The 17319-nt window shown below is 39.7% G+C and overlaps 1 protein-coding gene across 3 annotated transcripts in view; it reads left to right on the forward strand.

Moving 5' to 3' along the window:
* CWC27 (CWC27 spliceosome associated cyclophilin) overlaps positions 1-17319 on the forward strand; it is a 236417-nt gene that overhangs the window by 196602 nt on the left and 22496 nt on the right. For all 3 annotated transcript variants that reach the window (XM_077816922.1, XM_077816923.1, XM_077816924.1), the window contains 2 exons: positions 11261-11370; positions 15864-15967. In XM_077816922.1, coding sequence (XP_077673048.1) covers positions 11261-11370; positions 15864-15967 — 214 coding nt within the window. The remainder of the gene's footprint in view (positions 1-11260; positions 11371-15863; positions 15968-17319) is intronic.

Raw genomic sequence — 17319 nt, forward strand, 5'->3', positions numbered from 1 at the left:
GGGAATCCCATTGCAGCAAAGCCATCCAGTATGACCTGCTCATTTTGCAGAGTCACTACCCTTGATAACAGAACGTCAATGATTACATTGGCTACTTGGATCACAGCAGCCCCCACAGTAGACTTGCCCACTCCAAATTGATTCCCAGCTGACTGGTAGCAGTCAGGCAGTGCAGGCTTACACAGCGCTATTGCCACTCACTTCTCAACTATCAGGGCAGTTCTCATCTTGGTACTCCTGCGGTTCAGGGTGGGGGAAAGCAACTCCCAGAGTTCCAGGAAAGTGGCCTTACGCATGCGAAAGTTTTGCAGCCACTGTGAATCATCCCATACCTGCAACACTATGTGGTCCCACCAGTCTGTGCTTGTTTGCCTGGCCCAGAATCAGCGTTCCACTGTACCAACCAGCCCCACTGCCACCATGATGTCCCAATTGCCACAGCCTGTGCTTTCAGGAACGTCTGTGTCCATGTCCTCATCAAAATCCTCCTTGTGCCGGCGTCTCTTAGCCCGGTTCTGCATATACTCCAGGATAATGCTCGAGGTGTTTACAATGCTCACAACAGCAGCAGTGACAGTGAGCTGAGCGGGCTCCATGCTTGCCGTGGTATGGCGTCTGCACGGGTAACACAGGAAAAAAGGCGTGAAACGATTGTCTGCCATTGCTTTCACGGAGGGAGGGGTGACTGACGACATGTACCCGAAACCACCCGCGACAATGTTTTTGCCCCATCAGGCATTGGGAGCTTAACCCAGAATTCCAATGGGCACTGGAGACTGCAGGAACTGGGATAGCTACCCACAGTGCACCGCTCTGTAAATCGATGCTAGCCACGTTAGTGAGGACACACTCTGCTGACTTAATGTGCTTAGTGGGGACATACGCAATCGACTGTATAAAATCGATTTCTAAAAATTGACTTCTATAAAATCGACCTAATTTCATAGTGTAGACATACCCTTAGACTCTCCTATAGTTTTTAGGTTGACCTGCTAACTCGTGTGAAAACTGCATCTGTCTTGTCTTCATTAGGATTCTACCTCGGGTTAGCTAGTTTAAGAACACATCATTTTTTTCCATAGAAGACAAGACCTAAGGAAAGAGGTAGGGACATAGCAATATAATGTAGTGGTGTTATACTATACTTCATTACTCTGTTCAGCTCATTCCATCTCATAGAGCATGAAGTTTCTGGTAGATTTTGTTTTATACCGTTCAGCTGCAGTTTCCCTTCCCTCCCTCCCCCACCCCCTTTAATTTCTGGGTTTTATTATACCTTAATTTTTTCTGATCTTTCTATATGCTAGATTTCCAGTTCCAGATCTTTCTTTGTAACTCTGATGGGGCATGGACTGTTCAGATATTAGCTATTAGTCTTCAACATATTAGCTGGAGCAATGAGGAAATAAAAAGTGGGGGGGGTGTGAAAATTATAGGAGGAGTAAATCGAACAGTTTCTGACTCCAAAGTACAATTTTTCTCAAGACAGCTGTCAGACTTTTAAGTCTTCTACCATTCAGTCAAAAGGCTTGACAGTCAGGGTTTGGTTTAGATTTACAGTTCAGTGGTCTTTGTCCTATCTGAAACCTAGTGCACTAACTTTTCCCTATAATTATATTCTGTTTGATCTTCTGCTACAGATGTCTGGAGAGTTGAGGGGGTTATTTCTGTGTTCATTACTGGAACTGACAGTCTTGAAAAAAAGTCTCATTCACGGCTGTTAAATATTCTGTAAGTGTTTTAAGACATTTCACATGTCATTGAGTATCTTCCAAGGAAAAAAATAGTTTAGCTGTACAAATCAAAAAAGGAAGATACTGATCAATATTCTTAATTTTGTTTTGTACACTATTAAATTATCAGTTGTTATTAATCAATATCATAGAAATGATGTATCCAAACAATTGGAATAATTAAGGTGCATATTTGTCACACTGACATTCTACAACAAACTGTTTAATTGGATATATAAAGAGTAGCCTTAGGCTATTCTAGATAATATTACTTTACTTCGGTGTTTTTCCTTATTGGCAAGAAGAAATCTGTTTATGGTAAAGAATTTTGAGGGGTTTTTTGCTTGTTGCCACAACACTGAGAATGTGATTTGTAGCTTCCTCAGCCTGGGAGACAGGACAAAACAGGAAAGTTGTCAATATGACCATCAAACTACAGAACAGTAGTTACAACAGATGGAGCAGTGGTGCCTTCAGGCAACATCATTCAGCATCCTGTATGTTAGTCTTAAGTACTAAATGAAAAAGTAAAAAGGGTTGAGACAAAGATGTGAAATATCTCTGACAGCTGGAATCCTTCAAAATAAAAATGAGATATTTGTCATTTAACTTCCCGTAACAATGTTCTATATGATACCCTTAATCCTGAATCAGTCCTAATTCATTCATTCACATGACATATGTCCAATTGAATATGTAATACAATTGCCTTTTCATCCAAATCCTTCTTTTTCTACTTCCCTGTTACTATTGGCCAGTCTACTTTCCTACCAATTTCTCAGGCTTGAAATTTTGTCATTATCTTTGCCTCCCGCCTGCCTACTAACCTACACATTTATTTCAAGAATAACTTGACTCCTCCCTGAAAAGAAAAAAAAGGATAAATTAAATTAGTTCTATTTTTAAAATAAATAGAGAAATGTTAATATGATGCATGCTAAACTTTGTTAGTAAATCACTCTTATTTCATTACACCCTCTACCTTCCTTCATTGGAACTGTTTAAATTGTAAGCTCTTCATGGTAGGGGCCTTGTTCTCATATACTTCTGGAAAACCACTTGCCTATATAAATAAAAATAATGAAAAACATTTTCCCTGGTACCAAGAAGCAAATTTTAAAAGCTAACAAATCAACCATATGTGACATTTCACTGTAACTAAAAAAACAGCTATAATAGTAAGAGATTAGCTATTTAAATGGTCAAATAAAACAATATAATAACAATATAATAATAATATAAGCAGTTATATAATGTTTTTCACCCCTAGTTTCTCAATGCTTTTTATAAAGGTTTATAAATATAATTTGTCTCATCTTTACAGATGGGGAAATTGAACTGTAGACAGGTTACATGACATAATTAGGACTGCCTTTACATGTCTTAAATTCATATATATGAGCCTGAATTTGTGGGATAAGGAACAAAATAGCCCTAATTGTGTCTTGTTTAACTTGGCCTATTAAATAGCTATGCCCAATCTAATAGGTCTTTTTTTGCTTATTTTGTGCTGTATTGGAAGTGTCTTTGATCAAATAACTTTTTGTTTATTAATTCTTATGACATTTTAAGCTAAATTATCACATTGATGCAAAAAGATGACATATTTTAATAAAAACAAGCTCCCATTACGAATTTGGGAAATTTTAAGACTAAAATTAGTCATCACTATACAAGGTAAACATAGAATCGTAGAAATATTGGGCTGGAAGGCACACGAAAGAAGTCATCAAGTCCAGCCTTTTGCTCTGAGACAGGACCAAGTAAACCTAGACCATCCCTGACAGCTGTTTGTCCAACGTGTTCTTAAAAACCTCTGATGATGGGGATTCCACAACCTCACTTGGAAGCCTATTCCAGATCTTAACTATCCTTATAGTTATGAAGTGTTTCCTAACATCTAACTTAAATCTCCCTTGTTACAGATTAAGCCCATTGCTTGTCCTTCCTTCAGTGGACATGGGGAGCAGTTGATTACAATTCTCTTTATAACACCCTTTTACATATTTGAAGACTGTAAGCAGGTCCCTCCCTCAGTCTTTTTTTCTCAAGGTTAAACATGACCATTTTTAACCTTTCCTCACAAGTCAGGTTTTCTAAACCTTTTATCATTTTTGTTACTCTCCTCTGCTCTCCCCAGTTCGTCCACTTTTTTCCTAAAATGTGCTGCCCAGAATTAACTGAACATATTACTATTGCTGAGGCTTCAGCAGTGCTGAAAAGAGCAGGAGAGTTGCCTCCCATGTCTTACATAAGATGCTTCTGTTAATACACTCCAGAAAGATATTTGCCTTTTTCACAACTCTATCACATTGTTGACTCATATTCAATTTGTGATGCGTTGTAACACCCAGATCTTTTTCAGCAGAACTACCACCTAGCCAGTTTTCCCCCATTTTGTAGTTGTGCATTTGATTTTTCCTTTCTAAGTCAAATACTTTGCACTTATCTTTACTGAATTTTATCTTGCCAATTTCAGATCAATTTCACAATTTATCAAGGTTGCTTTGAATTCTAATTCCGTCCTCCAAAGTGCTTGCAACCCCTCTCAATTTAGTTCCTTTTGCAGATTTTATAAGCGTATTCTCCACCCCATTATCCAAGTCATTGTGACAATATTGAATAGTACTTGACTCAGGACTGACCCCCGTGGAACCCCATAAGATAGGTCTTCACAGTTCGACAGTGAACCACTGAGAGCTACTCTGAATAAGAGTATAAGAATGGGCATGCTGACCAACGGTCCGTCGAGCCCAGTATCCTGTCTTCTGACAGTGGCCAGTGCCAGATGCTTCAGAGGGAATGAACAGAACAGGTCAATTTATCAAGTGATCCATCCATTGTCATCCAGTCCCAGCTTCTAGCAGTCAAAGGTTTAGGGATATCCAGAGCATGGGGTTGTGCCCCTGACTATCTTGACTAATAGCCATGGTTGGACCTATCCTCTATGAACTTATGTAATTCTTTTTTGAACCCAGTTATACTTTTGACCTTCACAACATCCTATGGCAATGAATTCTACAGGTTGACTGTGTGTTGTGTGATGTACTTCCTTTTGTTTGTTTTAAACCTGCTGCCTATTAATTTTATTCGGTGACCACTGGTACTTGTATTATGGTGGGAAGGAGTAAAAAATACTTCCTTATTAACTTTCTCCACACCATTCATGATTTTATAGACCTCTATCATATCCCCACTTTAGTTGTCTCTTTTCTGAGATGAACAGTCCCAGTGTTTTTAATCTCTCCTGAAATGGAAACTGTTCCATACCCCTAATAATTTTTGTTGCCCTTCTTTGAACCTTTTCGAATTCTAATATATCTTTTTTGATATGAGACAACTAGAACTGCACCCAGGCATACCATGGATTCATATAGTGGCATTATTTTCTGTCTTGTTATCTATCTCTTTGCTAATGGCTCCTAACATTCTGTTAGCTTTTTTGACTGCTGTTGCCCATTGAGCAACTGTTTTCCAGAACTATCCACAATAATGCCAAGATCTCTTTCTTGAGTGGTAACAGCTAATTTAGATCCCTTCAGTTTGTATGTGTAGCTGGGATTATGTTTTTCCAATGTGCATTACTTTGCATTTATCAACTTCGAATTTCATCTGCCATTTTGTTGTCCGGTCACCTAGTTTTATAACTCTTCAAAGTCAGCTTTCAACTTAACTATCTTGAGTAATATATCATCTCCAAACTTTGCCACCTCCCTGTTTCATCGCCTTTTTCAGACCATTTATGAATGTGTTGAACAGCACTGGTCCCAGCACAGATCTTTGAGGGATCCTACTATTTACTTCTGTCCATTGTAAAAACTGACCGCTTATTCCTACTCTGTTTCCTTGTCTTCCTTGAGTGCTCAGGTTTCAGAGTAGCAGCCGTGTTAGTCTGTATTCGCAAAAAGAAAAGGAGTACTAGTGGCACCTTAGAGACTAACCAATTTATTTGAGCATAAGCTTTTGTGAGCTACAGCTCACTTCATCGGATGAAGTGAGCTGTAGCTCACGAAAGCTTATGCTCAAATAAATTGGTTAGTCTCTAAGGTGCCACTAGTATTTCTTTTCTTCTTGAGTGCTCAATCATCCAGTGTCCCTTCTGTGTGTTTGGCAGGCTTCCTGCTTCTGATGTACTTCAAAACAATTTTGCTGTTAGTTTTTTGTCTTTTCGTAGTTGCGTTTCAAATTCTTCTTTGGCCTGCTTATTTATACTTGACTTGCCAGAGTTTGTTCCTTTCTATTTTTCTCGGTAGGATTTGACTTCCAATTTTTAAAAGATATATTTTTGTCTCTATCTGCCTCTTTTACTGTTTTAATTTGTGGTATACATGTAGTTTGAGCTTCTGTTATGATGTTTTAAAAAAAGTTTCCTTGAAGCTTGCAGGCATTTCACTTTTGTGACTGTTCCCTGTAATTTCCATTTAACTGTCCTCCTCACTTTAGCATAGCTCTCCTTTTTGAAGTTCAGTGCTACTGTGATAGGTTTCTTCGGTAATTTCCCCCCCTCCCCCCAAGGATGTTGGTTGCTATTCTCAAGCAGTTCAACTATATTCAGTTCTTGGACCAGATCCTGTGCGCTGCTTAGGACTAAATCAGGAATTACGTCTCCCTTTGTGGGTTTCAGGCTAGGTGCTCCAAGAAGCCGTCATTAATGGTATCTAGAAATTTTATCTCTGCATCTCATCCTGAGGTGATATGTACCCTGTCAATATGGGGATAGTTGAAATCCCCCATTATTACTGGGTTTTTTGTTTAATCTCCTTGAGCATTTCACTGTCACCATCATCATCCTGGTCAGATGGTTGGTAGAATATTCCTACTGCTATATGCTTGTTGTTCAAGCACAGAATTTCTGTCTAAAGCTGTTCTATAGTAATGTCTATGGCTTTCAACCAATTGTGCACCCACCTTCTAGTAATTTTATCTGGACCATATTTCCCTAGTTTACTTAAAAGAATGTCATGAGGACTGTGTCGAAAACTTTACTAAAATCAAGATCTATCATGTCTACGCCTTCCCCCCATGACCAGGCCAGCAAACCCGTCAAAGAAGGAACTTAGGTTGGATTGGCATGATTTGTTCATGACAAATCCATGCTGGCTATTCCTTATAACCCTATTATCCTCTAAGTATTACAAATTGATTGTTTAAATAATTTGTTTCAGTCTTTTACCAGGTATCGCAGTTAGGCTGACTGGTCTATAATTCCATGGGTCTTCTTTGTTCCCCTTTTTAAAGACAGGTATTATGTTTGCCCTTCTTCAGTCCTCTTGGACACATCATCCAGGAGTTCTCAAAGATCATTGCTAATGGTTCCAAGATTGCTTTAACTAGTTCCTAGGATGAATTTCATCATGCCCTGCCAACAATTTATCAGAATATTCTTTAAGCTGTTCTTTCTTTATTTTGGCTTGTGTTCCTTCCCCCTTGTTAATATTAATTGTGTTGATTATCTGTTCTGCATGAAGACTGAAGCAAAACAGGCATTAAACAACACAGACTTCTTGATTTCATCAGTTATTAGCTCTCCTTTTCCCACTGAGTGGAGGACCTACACTTTCCTTCATGTCTTTTGCTTCTAATGTTTTGAAAGAAGTTCTTATAGTCTTTTATGTCCCTTACTAGGTGTAACTCCTTTTGTGGCTTAGCCTTTCTTATTTTGTCCCTATAAGCTTGCGTGCAGGTAACCAAATATCCATGAATGTGAGGAGTTATACAGTCATTCCAAATGAGTGTCAATAAAACATGTATTCCATAACATACCATCATGTATTCTGATATTATTACATATATTGTGCAGAAAATCTCCTTTAGAACTGTTTTAGAGGGTTAAAAAAAAAGGAAGGACTCTTTCATATACCTTCACCTAAAACCAGGGTGTCTTTGTATCATGAGTAAAGCTGTACAGGCCTGGAAGGGAAAGAAACTTACCTGTTTGTAACTAAAAAATGTTAGAAACCTCTAACTGTGACCTAGAATAAGAATTTCTACTCATACTACAACAGGATTTTAAATTAGCATATAGATACATCAGCATAAATTAGCTGAATTATAGAGTATCAATAATGAGAGCAAAAATATCACAGTTGATCTGCTTCTTAGTAAAGAGTTATGCACAGGTACTATACCAGTTTAATTTGTTACTCTCTTTGCTCCTGCCTTGATCATTTTAGTTATAAGGCATATCATCTGGATACCCATATTTCTCCTTTTCTTTTCTTTTTTCTTTTTTTGTTTTGCTATGTTTGTTTTTTTAGTTGAATTGTATTAACAGATTTTGTGTGAATTTGTTCACTCTTTCTGGTGGGTTCTAAATACTGTAACAGAACTTTTCTGATTGCCCTGAAAGCTAAAATCTCTGCCCAGCAGCCAGCCGACTAGCCAGGTTAGATGCTAGGCAGATGCAGAAGGCTCCTGTGGTGAAGAAATCCTTTCCCTCAAGCCACAGAGTGGCTACAAAACCTGGTCTAGTTTATTGGCTGAAGTAGGCTCTGCAGCCTCATCCCCCATGGAACGGAAGACAAGAGGACCAAGTAGCAATGGAACCCCAAACCCTGCCTCTCCCCCAGAACACCCATAGCCTAGCCTTTCCTTCCCCACACATGCCGCACTGCAGAAGGTCCAAATGGATTTTTACACTATGCAGGGGATAGATATTTCTTTTCACCTGCAGGACATTCCACATACAGCCCATCCCATTTCATAGCCAGAGAAGCAGAACCTGAATTGTAATCTGTTTGTAGTATTTCTTATCTAGATAGTTAGGAATCCTTTGAAAGTTATTCTAACAAGTTAGCAATTTCCTTTGCAGTCAAGAACTAAGGATTGTTTTAAATAGTTGTTGATGGTGTGTGTATAAACTTTTGGTAACAAAGCATTCACAAATCCTCAAATATGACTGTAAATCGTACCATACAATCTAGCAAAAAGACAGTTGAATTTGAACAGATTCTAAATGACAAGACCTTATTACTGCCATAGAAGTTCCAATTATCATATCACAAAAGACTTTCACAGACATCTTTGATAGAGGAAGTAACTTCCCCCTCTTCACCATGGCAGCCCTAATAAAAAGATTGTCCTTTACAAAATTGTCTTTAAAAGTCCACTGTATAGGGCAAAAATGTATGTTATGCATTTTGTTTGCCAAACTGTGATGTCTTTACTTGTTAATTTTTCTTTGCACTATGTAGAAATATTTCAACAGCACTACATTTCTATGCATTCCAGATGGACCCTAAGGCAGGATTTAATCCTGATATCACAGATGCACAATAATGAAAGGCAGTCAGGCCTCCCAGCTGTTCTCAAGCTGTTTGCTTGTTCATTTTGGCTGGAAATGAAAATGTATTGAGGTACGGAGGGAGATGTGTAAAAAACCTATTAAACCAGGTGACTAAATCTCTCAAAAGACCAAGAACCAGTGAGCAGCAAAATCAGACAGGTGGTATGGCTACTTGAATACCTTCTCAAAGGATTTAAATTTGACACCCAGCAAAAGATTGTTGTACTATGAATTTGGTTGTGCTTATCCAGTATGCTTTCCATTTTGTTGTAGGATTGTACTTTGTGAAAAACAGTAGTAGCCAGTGTTACTGACCTCAGAGGTTTGCGGGATCAAATCAAGCATGCTGGGCTGGATGCTTTGATCTGAACTGTGAATGCAAACTTCACTTTGCATTGTCATTGGCAGGGAGATAGATTATCTAGTCTAACAGGTTTTTCGCTTCTAAACTTCATCTGCTGCATATGGGATATTATTTTGCAAACCTGTACTGAATTATCTATGTAAAAAAACAAACATTACCACAACACCTGAAACAATCAGGAACTTTTGGCTAGGGCGGTCAGTTATCTGTGTAACAGTGTGATCTTATTTCTTTTACTCTTGTCTTCTTTCCCACCCCTTCTCTCTATTAATTTGTCTCAGACACTTGTTTTATATTGTAAGCCGAGTCTGGAAAAGTACAAATGTGCCAGTATTCAAAAAGGGAAAGCAGGATGACCTGAGGGACAGTCGAACAGTTAGTTTGACATCAGCCCTAGGCAAAATAATGGACAAGCTGATATGGGATTCAGTTAATAAAGAATTAAGGGATAGGAATATAATTAATGCCAGTTATATGGTTTAATGGAAAACAGGTCTTGCTAAACAAACTTAATTTCATTCTTAGACAAGATTACAAGTTTGGTTGACAAAGGTATCTGTGTGGATGTAATATACTTAGAATTTTGTAAGAATTTGACTTCGGCGTGACATTCTGAAGAAAAAATTGGAACTATGCAATCTCAATATAACGTACATTAATTGGATTAAGAACTGGCAAACTGACCAGCCTTAAAAAGTAGTTGTCAGTGAGGAATCATCATTGAATGGGTTTCTAGAGGGTCCTACAGGGATCAGAACAAGACCTGATGCTATTCAACATTTTCATCGATGATCTCCAAGTAAATATAAAATCATTGCTGATGAAATTTGGGATAATGCACACATTGGTGGAATGGTAAATAATGAGGGGGCCAGGGCAGTCATATAGATTGAGCGGGATCATTTGGTAAACTGGAACCACAAAAATGATTTGAGGGTGGAGAGAGTGCCTTACAGCAAAAGACTTAAATCAGGGGTCTCAAACTCAAATGACCACGAGGGCCACATGACGACTGGTACATTGGCCTGAGGGCCGCACCACTGACCACCCCCTCCCGCTGCCCCGGCCCCGCCCCCACTCCACCCCTTCTGTGAAGCTCCGCCCCTGCCCTGCCTCGTCCCACCCCTTCCCTGCCCCCATTCCAACCCCTTCCCTGAAATCCCCACCCCAACTCCATCCCCTCCCTGCCCCCAGGGGGTGCAAGAAGGGTGCGATGGGGGGCTCAGGGCAGGGGGTTAGGGTGCAGGAGGGGTGTGGGGTGTGGCAGGGGGCTCAGAGAGTTGGGGGGCAGGGTGGGGCAGGGGGGCAGGGTGCAGGATGTGGCAGGTGGCTCAGGGCTGAGGGTTGGGGTGCAGGAGGGGTGCGGGGTGCACCAGGGGACCCAGGGCAAGGGGTTGGGGTACAGGAGGGGTGCGGGGTGCGGCAGGGGGCTCAGGGCAGGGGGTTGGGGTGCAGGAGGGGTGTGGGGTGCAGCAGGGGGCTCAGGGCAGAGGGTTTGGCTGCAGAAGGGGTTTGGGGGGCCGGTCTGGCCCAGCGCGCACCGGGGGCAGGGCAGGCTGGCTCCCTCCATGCCCTGCCCCCACGCCGCTCCTGGAGGCATGGGGATCTGTGAGGAGCAGCCAGGGCAACACATAGACCCCTGTGCCCCACCTCCACTCCCCCAGATCCTGGCCACTTCCTGGAGTGGCGTGGGGGCAGGGCTGGGCCGCATGTTTGAGACCCCTGACTTAAATGGTGAGGAAGTTATATATCCAAAAGCTTTTCATAAGGTGTTTTGTCTGGTAATTCAGAAGACACGACAAGCCTGTAGACTGATATTAAATCACAAAGTATACATTCACTGCACTTGTTTAGCAAAAAAATTGTTTTCTATTTCAGAGGAAGAAGCTGATCCAAACAGCATTGTTACAGAATATCTACAGGAGAAGAAAAAGTATGAAGATCTGCGGAAGCAGCAACCAAAGAAAGGGATTTCTCGTGAAGATCAGGTAGTTGCTTAAAATAATAAAACTGACACTAAGGAAAATCTGTTTCACAGAAAACTCTGGAAAAGTTTCTTATCTCTTCAATTGTATTACACAAAATCTCACTCCAAGAAAAAGGTTGGCTTAATTCTTTAAAAAAGAGGACTCAGTGATCCCTTATGTGGGTTATTCAGCCATAGGTGCTGGGAAAGTCTGTGAAGTTTCCAGTCAGTTCTTCAGTCAGAACATCAATATTGCCATGCTTGAAAATGCCATGAGTTTGCCCCAAAAAAAAATTCGGGAGAGAAGGGCTATCCACATAGATAACGAGGAGTCTCTGGTGGCACCTTAAAGACTAACCGATTTATTTGGGCATAAACTTTCATGGGTAAAAAACCCCACTTCTTCAGATGCATGGAGTGAAAATTACAGATATGCCATCCCTCCGGTACTGCTACACATACTATCATGTCTACGCTGTTGTTTCTACTCACACTAGTGCAAATATATGTATGTGAGCAGGAGAATCACACCCCTAGCTCATAGTGTAAATGTCGCTTAGTGCATATGGTCACAGCCAGTGTCACTACTGTTGCAAAAAGTTTCCCTTATGTTCCCCTGCTCTCCATAACATTTACCTTTTGGCCTGATTTGTTACATGCTTGGTCTCTGTCCAAAATTGACTTTTTTATTGAGTTTTCAAGAGATTACAACCATGTTGTAGTTTTGAAATGGACAAAAATATATTTTCTCTAATGTAGAAAGAATATTTTTTCTTAGCTATAACAAAAAAGAGAGAACATTGCAAAATCAAACTTGGTTGGTGAATAAATGTGCTTTGCTAAGTTTAAAATAGATGTGGCTTTTAGATAACAAAATTTGGAATATTTTAAAACATGAAACTGTGAAGCAGAAAATAACATATATCCAAGATGCATACATTACACTTTACAAATGTATTTATTTGGATACAGAGGTTAGGGGTCTACTACAGACCACCTAACCTGGAAGAAGACGTGGATGAGGCTTATTCTTAAACAACTAACAAAATAATTTCAAAGCACAGGACTTGGTGGTGATGGAGGACTTCAACTACCCAGACATCTATTGAGAAAATAACACAGCAGGGCATAGATTGTCCAACAAGTTATTGGAATGTATTGGATACAATTTTTTTATTTCAGAAGGTGAAGAAAGCTACTAGGGGAGAGGCTGGTCTACATTTGATTTTGATAAATGGGAGGAACTGGTCGAGAATTTGAAAGTGGAAGGCAGCTTAGGTGAAAGTGATCATGAAATGGTAAAGTTCATGATTCTAAGGAATGGGAGGAGGGAAAAACAGCACAATAAACATAATGGATTTCAAGAAGGCAGACTTTAGCAAACTCAGGGAGTTCGTAGGTAAGATATCATGGAAGCAAGTCTAAGGGGAAAAACAGTTCAAGAGTTGGCATTTTTTCTAAGAGACGTTATTATGGGCACAAAAGAAAACTACCCCACTGTGTAGGAAAGAGAGGAAGTATAGCAAGAGACCACCCTGGCTTAACCAGGAGATCTTCAATTATCTGAAATTCAAAAAAGAATACTACAAAAAGTGGAAACTAGGTCAAATTACAAAGAGTGAATATAAACAAATAACACAAGTATGTAGGAACAAAATTAGAAAGACCAAGGCACAAAACGAGATTAAACTAGCTAGACACATAAAGGGTAAGAAGAAAATATACATTAGAAGAAAGAGGAAAACCAAAGACAGGGTAGACCAATTACTCAGTGATGGGGGAAAAACAATAACAGAAAATGTGAAAATGGCAGAAGTGCTAAATGACTTTTTTGTTTTAGTTTTCACCAAAAAGGTTAGTAGCGATTGTATGTCTAACATAGTGAATGTCAGTGAAAATGAAGTAGGATCAGAGGCTAAAATAGGGAAAGAACAAGTTAATAATTATTTAGGTTAGATGTCTTCAGGTCATCAGGGTCTGATGAAATACATCCTAGAATACTCAAGGAGATGATTGAGGAGATATCTGAGCTATTAGTGATTATCTTCGAAAAGTCATGGAAGACGGAAGAGATTCCAGAACACTGGAAGAGGGAAAATATGCCAATCTGTAAAAAGGGAAATAAGGACAACCTGGGGAATTACAGACCAGTCAGCTTAACTTCAACACCCAGAATGATAATGGAGCAAATAATTAAGCAATGAATTGGCAAACACCTACAAGACGATAAGTTACCAAGTAACAGCATGGATTTCTCAAGAACAAATCATGTCAAACCAACCTGATAGCTTTCTTTGTCAGGATAACAAGCCTTGTGGATGGGGGGGGAAGCAGTAGATAGTGGTATATCTTGACTTTGATACTGTCTAGCCTGACCTTCTCATTAATAAACAGGATGGTGCTACTATAAGGTGGGTGCATAACTGGTTGGAAAACCATTCCCAGAGTGGAAGGGCATATCACACACACCTTTCCCTTCTATTGGGTCTCAATACTGCTGTTGAGATGCCATTGCCCTCATCAGAGGGTTAACAGGTGAGGGAAAGGGGATTGTTTCCTCGCTGTACCAAACATGAGGCACCCGGTCTCCTTTCCCATCTTCTTTGAGGTGTCTCATAGAATCATAGAAGATTAGGGTTGGAAGAGACCTCAGGAGGTCATCTAGTCCAGTAGTCTCCCAAGTGGGGTGTGCACTGCAGGAGGAGCGCTGCCGAAGGAGTGCCACCGGCACGGCAGCAGCAGCACTCCTGGACCTTAGATTCTTCGGCGGCATGCCGGCAGCAGCTCGGCTCTCCCTGCTCCGTCTTTGGCAGCTCTTCTTCTTCTTCTTCTTCTTTTTTTTTTTTTTTTTTGCTTCCCCAGAGCTGGCCCTGGGGGTGCGCAATTCAAAAAGTTTGGAGACCACTGATCTAGTCCAACCCCCTGCTCAAAGCAGGACCAACACCAACTAATCTTCTCCTAATCCACTTCTAATTCCAGTTTATGAGGGAGCCAGACCCCTGTTGAACCTGTACTGGATATCTGCTAATGCAACAAAATGAATTTTACAACCCTTAAAGTGGCCAAGGGTTTTCTTTCCCCTGCTCGCACAGTGGGAGGAGGGAAGCAACTTGTTTTCATCCCTCAAGAAAACTGTGGAGCTATTATGCTCTGCAAAATCATTAGTTCTGAAATTTTTCTTCTCTCTTTCCCCTCCCCCTTTTCTTAAACAGAAAATATGGACATTAAATGCAACCACCCTTCCCAAACAAAAAACCTATTGTTAATGCTACACTAAAGTAGTGAAAGAACTCATAAGCCAGGAAGTTCCCAAAGATAAGGTTGCTTGCACAAGGAAACTTGACTACATTGCACATTTGTGATATTTTCTGTTTCTGATTCCCATTTTTTAACTTTTGGGGAGAGACTTCAAAAAGTTTTCTTTTTTACTTTTAGAACTAGATTTAAAAAATAAAAGCAGTCATACAGAGGTGTTTTACAGAATAAAATAACAGCTGTAAGTGACTGTGATTATGATATACTGTATACATACTGATATACAGTTACAGCAGTGATACTCAGGCTGAGGCTCGCAAGCTGCAGGTGGCTCTTTAATCTGTCTCCTGTGGCTCTTTGCAGCACATGCTGTTAAAACACTGTGTGATTTAGTTATTAACCTAGCTAAGTTATTAACCAATTGTAGTTGTTAAAATAATAATACTTGGTCAGTTATTTTGCTGTGAGAATTTTTTGTGAGATATATGTGTATATATATACATACACACACACACAAAATATTTCCGCTCACATAATGTTACAGTTTTTTGAAAATGTTAGTACAGAATTGGAAAAGTTGTATCTGCACTGTAAAATACAGTATGTCAATGTCAACGAAGTTAGGACATCAAAGCCTGAATTATTTTTAATTTATTTCATTGATTTCTTCACTAGAGAAAAATGACAAATCTCCACAGTAAAATTGTCTTCAGTAGTCTGTGTTGTTTATCTTACTCTTAGAAAGTAACTGCTCCTTTAAGTAAATATGCTTAAGACATTGTAGATGACTGACGAAATTTCATAACCTATAATAAATTCCTTACATTACTTCTAGGTATTAATATTTATAACTCTTACTAATATACTAATAGCAATATATAGTTTGTTTATATCCACTTTCATAAATTATCTGGAGGTTGTTCTTTGCAGGAGGATTATTAATTTATTATCTATTGTTTGTTAAAATTATAGGAAATGACCTTGAGTGACCACATTAAAAGCCAATGGTTTCATTCAGTTGGTTACACCGCACCTTGCATCCCAACACTTGCATCATGTGGTCATGTCAAAAAGGCAACATGGTAATCACTGATGGGGACGGGGAATTTGTGAACTGTGTGGGAGTATCTTCCTCAAATATGTTTTTTGAACAATTTCTTATCCACGTCAACTGACTACTCCTCAAGTAATCCAAACATAAGTGTATTGTGTATTTTATTGTTACAAAACTTCAGTAAAACAAAAGATATTTCATTTCAGACGCTGGCGCTGCTGGACCGATTCAAATCAAAGCTAACTCAGGCAATAGCAGACACTCCTGAAAATGAAATGTCTGAACCTGAAGTAGAGGATGATGAAGGATGGTAAGGATTTTTAATGTATTATATTAGGGAAGGGAAAATCTGATTAGCGAAAAATAAGGCCTACTCCAAATTTTCACCCATCTCTGAACCAGAACCTTTTTTCAATTTAGTAAGTCTTTCCCCCCCCCCCCCCATCTCACTTACCTGTAGTGGTAGGTTCTCTTCTGGAGAAGGTCAGACAGTCTGTTTCCCTATTCCTACTTCAGGGCCTCTTCAGGAGGCAGCAAGGCAGTTCGTTTTCTTTGCCAGTCACCCTCTCCCCAAAGTAAGTAGCAGGAACCAGTAGCATCTCAAATGAGATTCTGTTTCCTTCAAATTAAGTGCATGTCTATACAGTTATTTAATGCACAGCAAGCCGGTGTGGAAGTCTACAGCACACTAGCCTGCCATGTTCTAAATGGCTATGTGGATCCTGCTGCTGTACACTGAAAGTTCCCTAGTATGCTTTGATCTACTGCTGTTTTGAAAAAACTAGGGAACTTTTAGTGCAAGGAACACATGGCCACTTAGTGTGGAGCAGGCTAGAGCATTGTAGATTCACCCCCTGGCTTGTCATGCACTAAATCACTGCATTGACAAGCCCTTAGTGATATTCTGTACTTTAATCCCATGCAAGTTTACATTACCTGCATCTGAAATTCCATAGCTAATGTAATCGTACTCACTCTGAAACATACTTTTCAGAAGCTACAGAGCCACCAACTTTGCAGTGAGCTAGTATAGCAGGATTCAGCTAAGTGAGATCAATATCTTACTCACTTGTTGCTGCTTTGGAAAGAAGGGAAGAGCAGACAATGCCCCTTTGAAGAGGCTAGTGTGTAGCATCAGAATTTAGGGGAACCATGACCTACTGGTAGGGATGAGGTGTGACACAAGGAAGAAGAGAGCCAGGACCTGTCAGATTATGGGTAGTAAGAATAACCTTCTAACTTTTAGATATTCATGTGAAACTTTTGCTCATCACTCCTTTATATACTATGTCTATATGAGTAAAGTATTTATGCTTATGCCAATCTGTGTAATAGCATATTTATTATTTATCTTGACATGTTTTAGCAAGATATATAAATATATTAACAGAAGGAGCCACACTGTCATGCCCCATTCCTACTGCATTTTCCATTCCTGTCACTGGGAGTTGATTTTTGCTTTACTGTTGACTTTGGGAAGTCCTGACTTCCAGAACCATATACTCACTTCACAAGGGGCATTTCTTCTACAGAAATATATGAGCCAGTATCATTTTACTGTTATGATTATTTCCATGCTTTTTGACATAATGGTACTTTTGAAATACCTAAGTTTGTTAGTTTAATAAGCCAGGAAGCACATCCTCAGCGAGTGTATACCTC

Source organism: Eretmochelys imbricata, chromosome 5 (genome assembly GCF_965152235.1).
Source record: "Eretmochelys imbricata isolate rEreImb1 chromosome 5, rEreImb1.hap1, whole genome shotgun sequence".
Lineage (NCBI taxonomy): Eukaryota > Metazoa > Chordata > Testudines > Cheloniidae > Eretmochelys > Eretmochelys imbricata.